We start from the raw sequence: 10,336 nt of genomic DNA, 5'->3' as shown, positions 1-10,336 counted from the left end.
GTGGTCTGGTTGCTGAGGTGGCTGTGGGCAGCTGAGAACTTAAGGTGATACTTGGAGTTCTTACTATACCTCTGGAATTAAAGCACTCAGAGAAGGGGTGAGGAAAAGAGGCTGGAAAAAATAAAAAATCTTGAAGGACTCTCAAAGGTCTTTCTTGCACTCAGTGAACTTACCTAAATATGATGAGCGAATGAAGCACTATTCTTTTGGGAGGGATAGTACAGTAGGTTATGTATCTCAACCAAACATTCGATTTTCTTCTTTTTAAAATATGTTCAGCTTCAAAAAGATCCATTTTGGCATGAGTGACTGGGACTGAAGCCTTTTTCTTTTCTCTTTTAGTTTCCAGGAAGTCCACAGCTTTGCCTCGGGTAAGGCTTTGCCATGGAGCCCACTGTGTGCAGCCATGGCCAGTTGCCATTCCCTGATCCTTCTCGATGGGACCATTCAGGGAGACCCTCTGGACCTCAAAATGTTTGAGGGGACTGCCTGGGTAAGACTCTGTAGAGAATCTAAGAATTCTCTTTAATGCCAGAGCTGTAGGCTTTATTATAGATTGAATACCTAGAAAATGTGAAGTTTCTAATACGGAGGCCATAGAGCAGTGAAGAGCAATGAATCTAAGCCTAATTTCCTCATCTGTACAGTGCAGTCAGTGATAGTATCTATGCTGTAAGATTAGCATGAGAATTAAACGAGGTGATGCATTAAAAACAATCCTTGACACTCTGCCTAGCACATATTAAACATTACAAATATTCCCAACTCTTTATTCCATTCTATGAGCAATGTCTGGTTTCAAAAGTTTTAAGAACATAAGGATTAGGAAGCTCTGCGATTTCTAGCATGAAATGGAATGACTTGTAGGCTCGTGACTAAGTTTTATTCCTATTAATTTAGATTTTAGACTTTATTTCTAAGACTGGAGTCAACAAGAAGGAAAGCCATGAAAGAGCTTTCAGTGAGCCTTTGAACTAGATTTAAGAGCAAATAGTGGAGTCGAGGAATCTTGCTCTTCTAGTTCTAGTTTCGGCTCCATTCTAACTGATAGCTCAACTGTGATGGTCTCTCATGTGGAGGCCTTGGCTCTCAGGATGATAAAGTGAGGGGCTGGAATTAGACCAGCAATTCTTACATAAAACAAAACCTGATCAACAAAACTGAAATCTTTTATTTAAAGAAAATCTTATTCAGAAGCACCTTTGAAGATCCAAATAGTTGGACTTGGCTCTGGTTGAGATAGAAGATGTGGAGTAAAGGAGAGAATTAGGGAATTCCCATTCCCAGCTACTTAGAGACGAGGCTGCCCCTCTCCCTGCAGCTGTACGTAATTCCAGGCCCCAATGATGACTGTGGACACCTCTGAAAGAGGCAACATTTAAGATCCCTTCCAACTCTAATGGAGCACAATTCCGTAGCCATGTGTTATAACTTCGACAATCCTCCATCCTTTCTGGGTTACTGTTTTTGTATCTTTAAATAGGGATTATCATTTCCTCTCTCAGATCTTTTCAGCCACTCAATGAGATGATTACACTTTGATACCTTCAGATAAAATTCTGCATTGGCTATAATTTAGGGTCATGATTATAGCAATTACTGAATATTAACCAGGTACGTCATAGTCTTTGCCCTGTTTTGCCCTGCCTTAAGAACTCCCAATTCGAATTAGACAGGGCAGAGCAGGAACAGCAGTGGACTCCAGGAAAAGAAAGATACCAAGGTGCTTGCTTCACACAAAATAAGTCTGGCTATTCTTGCTCAGTATTTTCAAGTTAAGCTTTTCAGAAATTGAGAAAAACTCTTTGTATAACACATTCCAACAGAGAAAGCAAGATAAATTGCATGAATAATTCAGAAGTCTCTGCCCTTCAAGTTCCACACGATTTCCAATGCATTATTATTATTTTCCTATGGCAGAATAAGTCTGGTTCACCTCCAACTAGCTCAGGGAGGAGAAGAGGAGAATATATTGAAGTGGTCTAAGGATTTTATCAAGGGGAAGGTTTGAGCATAGTATCAGTGGATGAATAATAAGTCTCTACAATGAAATAACTATCTGTGAAACAGGAAATGGCTGTTTCTGAGGACGATTTCCACATCAAGGGAGTGCCAGCACATGCTATGGTAGTTAAGCCCTGCAAAACAGCCAGCCAGGTAAGCCTCGCTTGCCGTTCGCCCCACAACACCCAAGGCCAAAGGGAAACTCCCTTCTGGCCCACAGTTTTTGAAAGGCCATAGATTGAACTTCTTTGAATTCCAGATATGAAATGTGGTGAGACCTTTCTGAGCCCTTATTTGCTAAAATAAGGATTGAGGGAGGTGTAGTTAACTCCCACTAGCTAGAAGCTATGTTGGCGTGTCCCTTTCCATTCCCCGTCCCTCAACCAGGTCCCTGTGGAAGGAATTGCAATCCTGCATCAGTTCCCATTCTCATCAGCACTCCAGAGGATGACAGTCATTGTCCAGGAGATGGGGGGCGACCGACTAGCATTTATGAAAGGTGCACCAGAGAAGGTGGCCAGTTTTTGCCAGCCTGAGACAGGTTAGTGAATAGACTTGTATTTCAACTAGAAAATCTGTATTTCCATCCAAATATATCCCCATAGAGCCTGACCTATAAATCCAGTTGCCTATTGGCCATTTTCAACTGAGCAACTCACTGGAAATTCAGACTCAATACCAACATCAAGCTTATCTTCTCACCTCCCGTATTTCCTTTTTTATCATCCCCGTGAATGGTACCACCATCCTCCGCACCCACTCAGTTTAGGTGTGCTTCCTGATTCCTCCTTGTCCTTCAGTGCCTCGATCTTGTCCGTTGCAAATCCATGGCCCTGTCGTGCATCATTTCATCAACCCTGGTCACTTCAATAGTTAGTGGATTGAATCCCTGTATCTAGTCACCCCAACTCTGATTCATTCTCTGTGCTGCAACCAAGTCCTGGCTTTTCATCCCACCCCTCCTAGAGGCTCTCGTATCGTCCCCAATTCCTTTAAGATCATGTATAAAGCCTTCATGATTGGACACCTTTGAACTTTCCAGATATGCCCTTTCCACTCCTCTCCTCACAAAATGAGTCAAATGAACTACTCAAGGCTTGTTGTCTCCTGTCTCCATGCTGCACGCACGATGCTCCCTCAGCCGAAGCCCTTTCCTCCTTTTCCCTGAGCACTTCTTCCTAGTCTGGGGTAGTCACCATGAAGAGCATCCGCAGTGTGCTGCCACTGCCAGAATCATAGCAGAGACCTCATGTGGTTGTATTGTTAGCCAATGGCTGTTATTCAAATAGACAGAAATTCTTAGAGCAGAGCTTACAGTTTGATCTCTCCCTAGTCAGTGTCTATAGAAGACCCTCATAAATATTTGTTGGTTACACGAGAGAGGAAAAAAAAAAAGAATTCTATACTTTCTCTACCCTTTTGTGTTTTTTCCAAATCTTCCCTTCTCATTTCAGCTTTACTGGATCCCAAGAGATCAATCCTGACAGTTCAGTTGTATTTCCCACTGACTTCTTTGTGTTCCTTTGTAGAGGTGTGTTTTCTTGGGCAAGAGTTGGGCATTGTAAAGAATTTCTCTGCCAATACTAGCGAAGTAAATATTGCATATTAATCTTCTCTTATTTTCTAAACAGTACCGACTAGTTTTGCTAGTGAACTTCAGATTTACACAACACAGGGTTTCCGGGTCATAGCGCTGGCTTACAAGAAGCTGGGGAATGACCACCACACCACTTCCTTGATGAGGTAAGTGGGAAGCGTTTTGAAAAGGAGAATGGTCTGGTGGAGAGATGCAGCAGATTGGGATGGCACTCACGGGCTCTGGGGGGTGGACGCAATGACACAGCCTGCCGAATCTGTGTGCATGAAACGTCTCTGAACATTGGTAAACAAGAGTCACCCCACCCTGTCCAAATCACAAAGCCGATGTGAACATGCACTGGGAGAATTTATGAGAAAAAGTGGTATGAAACAGACATGAATATAACCAGTCTCAGAGTTGGAAATTTTAATCCTACTCCTCTCTCCCTTTACTAGTTGCTGGGTTGACTAGATGTTACGAAACATAACATTTGCCTGAAAAAATTTTTGATAAGAAATACACAGCTTGGGCCAGTCCCACGCCATGACCCAGTGGTTGGGAGAGCCAGGTCCCCTCTAGCTGACTGAGATTTAAGTCCTATCCCAGGTGGTTTGAGAAATAGACCTGGCATGTGTGCAGGCATGCCCCAAATCCTGACTGGATAAAGAAATGGGGGAGAAAGAATTGTGCTGTGATCACACCCCACGAATGCTCAGCATCTAAAATAGACCGCAGCGTTTGAGTTTACCTTTATTTGTTGTGGTTTTATTCTATGTTTCACTGGTTTTAACCGATTGGGTTTATTGTACCGTCAGTGCTGTTTTCTGTTCTCAGTGGCAGCCACTCCCTGTTACATGGCTGTGGAGAGAGCCGAGGCTCAGTTTGTTATTTAGGATTTTACATGTTAAGTACCTGGGCTCTCTCTGTGCCTTGGTGGTTAAGGCAGCCAGATCTCACATGGCCAACCTGTGCTTTGAGTAATGGACCTGGAGGCTGGAGACAGTCGTTGGGTGCATGTGCATATGTGTGCCAAAAATTCCAAGAGAGAGACATGGAGGAAGAGGGGTTGTGTGGCCATGCGCTGTGGGAGGAGCTATCTCACTCGCCCTTTCTCTCTGTCTTTCTGGTAAAAAAGACCTCTGGCAAAAAAGAAAAAAACTTGGAAGTTTCTCACATATTTGTTTTCACCCTTATTAGACTCAACACTCTTGTTGTAACTATATTTAGTCACTCTTTTAAAATATCTTATTATAAAATGTATATGTAACATACTCTTTATAAAAATAAGCAGAATATTTTCCTGTACAGTAAAAATAAAAGCAAAAAAAGCATATAAAAATGTAGTAGTTTGATCAATGCTCAGTTGACTCCACTGAAACGAAATGGAAGAGTTCTCATTTTCCTGTGCTGTCCCTGGGCATGTAAATAAGTTTGTTTGCTGTTCCTTGTTAAAAAAATGGAAGCAGTAAGTTGCTGGCATCTGTACATAGACTTATTAAGGCTCAGCAGCCGTAAATGGAAACAGTTACAGGCGTGTTATACGTTAGACGCTTGAGTCTTGCTGTCGGTGGAATGATTAAGGAGTCTTGGTAAAACTCCGAACAGAAAGTACAGTCTTCTGGGGACCAGCAGGTGGTGTGGTGGGTAAGGCGCTGGACACTCCCACATGGCCAACCAAGGTTCGAGTCCTGAACCTGGTGGCTCACTTTCTCACTTTCTCCCTCTCTCCCTCTCTCTGTGTCTCTCTCTGGCCAAATTAAAATAAATGAATGAACAAATAAAATGAAATAATTTAAAAAACACTTTTAAAAAAAATATAGTACAATCTTCTCTCACTTTATGTAGCTGTTAAATGCCTGAAAAATTCAATGGAATATTAAAAGCGTACAAGAACATTTATATGTCAAACAGAGCTAGGGGAAGTACAATGATTTTGTAATTGTTTAGAATAATATAGTACTATTAAATATACCGCAATAGTACAGTATATTACATAGTATAGTGATAGTAAAATGCAAACAGTAACACCTCGTCTGCCTTGGGACAGTACAATATTTTAGTGTTCTTGAATGTCTAGTAAAATATTCAAAACGTATTTGAGATGCAGGATTGTTCTTCACTGTACATTGTCATTCCAGAAAATCTTGCATAGATGCAAAAACAAAAATAAAAACAAAAAACCTCCCAAAATGTGGTCGAGAGGACGTACTGCCTCTACTGAGCATGACTGATGAGAGCCGGTCACTCTGGCCCAGAGCGGGAAGAGGCTCCTTTGAGGTCATGAAATCTGGGGTTCCTGGGCTTATTGGCTCACTGTACTAGGGTCAGCTTAATGTAACCCCGTAAACTTTGGCTATTACAACTCTGGATATTTATTGTAATTTGATCAACTCACTTCAAGGTCACTCAAGTCAGAGAGCTAAAACTGAAATTTGAGACTGGATGTCACATTTTAACTTTTAAGCCAGAGGGTTCACTGCTCATTGAGAGAGAGAGAGAGAGAGAGAGATGGAGAGAGAGAGATGGAGAGAGCAAACCTTAGTGGGGAGGGGTCATGCTGCAATCCCTTCTCTGTTTCTCCATTCTGTCAGGATCCTGGGTGGGTGATAGATGAAGCTGACTGATAGTTTGAGACAGATCATAGGTTGAAATGGGTTCTGAAGAATGGGGACATGCCCAGGGACAGCACAGGAAAACGAGAACTTCATTTTGTTTTAGTGGAGTCAATGAGAATTGACTATTACTATTAAAACAAACAAACAAAAACTATTACTTTTTTTAAAGAATTATTTGATTTAACTTTATCTATTTACTTATTTAAATTTGACCAGAGAGGGACAAAACAAGTTCCTCCTGAGCTTTCTCTGAAGTGAGTAGAAAAGCTGTGACCGCTGCTACCACTCATCAGGTGACTGACGAGCAGGTTCTTGGGGCATCGCTAACTCTAGTTCATGACCCTGGCTGATGTGAGACCTGGCCTAGAAACACACATGGCAAACAAGGCCAGGGGGCTTTCCTGGATGCTCTTTCCTCTGTATTTTGGCCAGTAATAGGCAGTGGGGGTACTTGTTCACGTGTCAGTGTCTAAGCAAGTGGAAGTGAGAGTCCTTACATCTCCAGCCCCAAATGTACTCCCCTCCACTTGGTCCTGTAGAATGTCCCTGTGGTGGAGAGGACCTCAGAGGCCTCACTAGCTTGCAGAAACAGTCACTCTTCACGCAGAAAGGAAATGCTACTAGCAGGGGAGAAAGAGAAGGAGAAGCTTGGCTTTAAGGAGGGGACTATTGGTTGACATAATGACATCATTCCTCATGGGGCCACAGTGATATCTATTATAGCCTTGGTTTCTAAAAAACTGACATCGTGTTGAATTTTTCTTGCGCCTCGCTTATTTTCCATGAACCAAAACTCTGTTGCTGACAGATGAGGTAATGAAAATCAGGCACAGCCGATGGGAGACCTTTGCAGTCATTTAGCTCATTCTCTGCGCAGATTAAAGCGGATCTTTTGCTTGATATAGCTCCCTTTCTCTTGTTGGTCAGAGTAAATGAATCTACTTTCTTCGGGTCCTCTCCTTCTTTCTAGATTGTTCCTTGCACATAATCAGTGCCTAGCTAATGGTGCTTGAATGATTGAGTGGCTTCACTCTGACAGGGATCTTTGCCCTTTTGTTTTACTTCCTGTAAGAAAGCTACACTGTGCGATTTCTGTTCAATCACATATATATATTTCCAGGGAGAAGGTAGAATCAGGCCTGATATTTCTGGGATTACTGATCTTGGAGAATCGATTGAAAGAAGAGACAAAACCTGTCTTGGAAGAGCTCATCTCTGCCCAGATAAAGACTGTGATGATCACAGGTAATGGAACAAAGCATGCCATGAAAACAGTAAGAGTCTGATGTGTGAATAGAAAGGGAGTCTCTCACTTAACAAACAGGGCTATCTACTACTGGCCGGTCACCATTCTGGGGCTGGAGATGGGCACCAAAAAGGCAAAGTTACTGCTTTCACTGAGCTTCCATCCCAGTAAGATGAGAGAAAATCAACCACTCATTCAAAACTTAAAAAAACAAAACAAACAAACAAACAAACAAACAACACAATAGGGTGATGTAGTAAAGTGTGCCTCATTATCTACTTCAGATGAACTGCTTAAGGAAGACCTCTCTGAGAGGTGATATCTGAAATAAGATCAGATAGTATTCTCTCTCTTTCTCTTTGTATTTCTGGTATATTAGCATGCAGTGAATCGGAACTCTCCTACACTGTTGGTAGGAATGTAAATGAGTACAACCTCTGTGGAAAACAATATGGAAGTTGCTCAAAAACCTATAAATAAAACTACCAGATGGCCCAGTAATCCCACTCCTTGGTACTTACCCAGAATAGAAAAGCAAGAAGACATTACGCATCCATGTTGATTGCAGCATTATTCACAACTACTAAAATGTGGAACCAAACTAAGTGTGCAAAAACTGATCACTGGGCTGAAAAACTCTGGCACGTATATATTATGGAATATTGCTCAGCTATAAGAAACAATGAAGTCCTATCATTTGATTCAAAGTGGATGAATATATAAGACTTAATGTTGAGCAAAGTCAGTTAAACTTTAAAAGATACACACTGTATGTCCCTATTCAGTTTGTATCAAATATTTGTACTCTATTTCAAAAACTGAGAGATCTGAAGACACGATATTAGAGAGGATAAGTGTAGGTACCAGAGGCCATAGGGAGGGGAATGGATGGTAGAGAATGGGTGGATACGAGGGGCAAAGAGAAGGACATTGAACAGACAAAAAAGTAAAGTTCTCCGTTCAAAAAATATGTGTGATATACATTATGATGGGGACTATATGTAAAATGTGAAATTAATGTGAAAATTAAAAATATAAGATGTGAAATATAAAATATGAGCTATGCAAAGATGATGACCTTTATTGTCAAATATTAAGATTAAACAAGGTGGTCTATAAACTACAGCAAAAGGTCACTTATAACAAAATATATGATTATGGAGATAAAAAATGGTGTCCTCTCTATTCCTAAGACCAGACTCCTAGTCACATAAACAAGGGAGCTTATGATATGTGAAATTTCTTAATAAATGCTTCTGGACTCACGGTATAATTTTTAATGGGGAAAGAGGCTAGAGATGAATAAAGGATTTCTTAGAATTCATAGTTCTTGAGTGCATGTTGTCTTCTTTTTGTCTGCCCTCACAGTCAGATGTTTTTAATTCTATTATTTCTGTCACGTAGATACATTTTCTGACCAAGGCATTTCCTTCTCACCATCTCTTCCCCTTAATCTGAATCTATCAACTCTAGAATACTTTTACTTCTGCACTTCTCTATTCCCACCCTCTCTAGTTCCCACAAACCAAGAGATTTTGGATTATTTTCTTCTTTTCTAGATCCCCTATCTGACTTTTTGGTGTTGCTGAGTTAGTTTACTGTTCTTTAGAATTTCCCTTACCTGGTGATACTTCTTTTTTGAGAGGGAGATTTTTTTGCTATAGGGTGCATGCATTTGCTGGAGAGACAGAGAGGGATTAAGTGAAAGAAAGCGAGAAATCGCCCCCCAGGGGTAATGACCATGCCACAATCCCTTCTCCTACATTCTCCTCTTGGGATCTTGGGTACGCACCCTCACACCAGCGTGAGTTTTAAGTTGCCTGGTCCAGGACTCGAACCGTGGTCAACTATGTGAGAGCCCAGTAACACAACCATTACTTCATCTGCTGGTCCCATGATACTTGTTTTTCAAAAAATTCTACTTAGCACTTTGATTATATAGTTTTGTGATCTATGTCTTTTCTTTCTTTTTTTTTTTTTTTTTTTTTTAGCGATTTTTGCTATAGGGCGCCAGAAAGGCAGAGAGAGACAGAGAGACAGAAAGTGAGAAATCGCTGCCCAGGGGGGGATGGCCATGTTACAATCCCTTCTCCTCCATTCTCCTCTCAGAATCTTAGGCACGTGAGTTTAAGCCACCAGGTCCAGGACTTGAACTGTGGTTGACTGTGGGAGTCCAGCAACATAGCCATTACACCAACTGCTTATCTATGTATTCTTAACCACTTAAATTTACGTACAAATAAGAGTACATCACTCTCTAACCTCTCTCTGTACTTCCGTTTTTTTCATATTAAAGTTTCTGACTCTTCCTTGGTTTGTTTAAAATTTGTTTCTCGAGTATTGTCCTTGGATAGAATAGTGGGTGACAAACCCTCTGACTTTTGACATATCCTGGTTTATCTTTCTTTGCTCTGACGAGTAACTGATTTTTGCCTGAACAAGATTCTTGAGTTATGATCTTTCTCTCCCTTAAGGATCTGCATGTAGGTGTTAGTCCTTTGCCTTGCATGTGTCCTGTGCCAGTTCATTGCAGGTAACTTGTTTTTTTCTGGGCATAATCGTTTTTCTTTAACTTTAGAGTTTAGAAATGCTACCTGGTGGTACCTATATGTTTGTCTTTTTTTCATTAGTTTAGTCTAGAAGTGAGAGAACACTTTTAATCTTTCTTCCTCTTAGGAAAATTTTCTCTGTTGTTCATCTAGGTATAGCTTTTGTTGTTTGGATTTTTTTTTTTTGGAGAGGTTTTTTTTTGTTTTGTTTTGTTTTTTTTGTTTTTTTTTTGCTATAGGGCGCGTGTTCTCACCAGACAGACAGAGACATAGAGACAGAAAGTGAGAAATCACCCCCCAGGGGGGATGGTCACACCACAATCCCTTCTCCTCCCTTCTCCTC

At 41.0% G+C, this 10,336-nt stretch overlaps 1 protein-coding gene across 1 annotated transcript in view; it reads left to right on the top strand.

Moving 5' to 3' along the window:
• Positions 1–10,336, top strand: part of ATP13A4 (ATPase 13A4) — a 168,342-nt gene that overhangs the window by 103,664 nt on the left and 54,342 nt on the right. The window contains exons 14-18 of the mRNA XM_027766130.1: positions 343–493; positions 2,071–2,157; positions 2,392–2,545; positions 3,636–3,747; positions 7,319–7,443. Coding sequence (XP_027621931.1) covers positions 343–493; positions 2,071–2,157; positions 2,392–2,545; positions 3,636–3,747; positions 7,319–7,443 — 629 coding nt within the window. The remainder of the gene's footprint in view (positions 1–342; positions 494–2,070; positions 2,158–2,391; positions 2,546–3,635; positions 3,748–7,318; positions 7,444–10,336) is intronic.

Source organism: Tupaia chinensis, unplaced genomic scaffold (genome assembly GCF_000334495.1).
Source record: "Tupaia chinensis unplaced genomic scaffold, TupChi_1.0 Scaffold141231_1, whole genome shotgun sequence".
NCBI lineage: Eukaryota > Metazoa > Chordata > Mammalia > Scandentia > Tupaiidae > Tupaia > Tupaia belangeri.
Note: the sequence above shows the minus strand (reverse complement) of the source record. Positions and strands in the feature narration are given on the sequence as shown.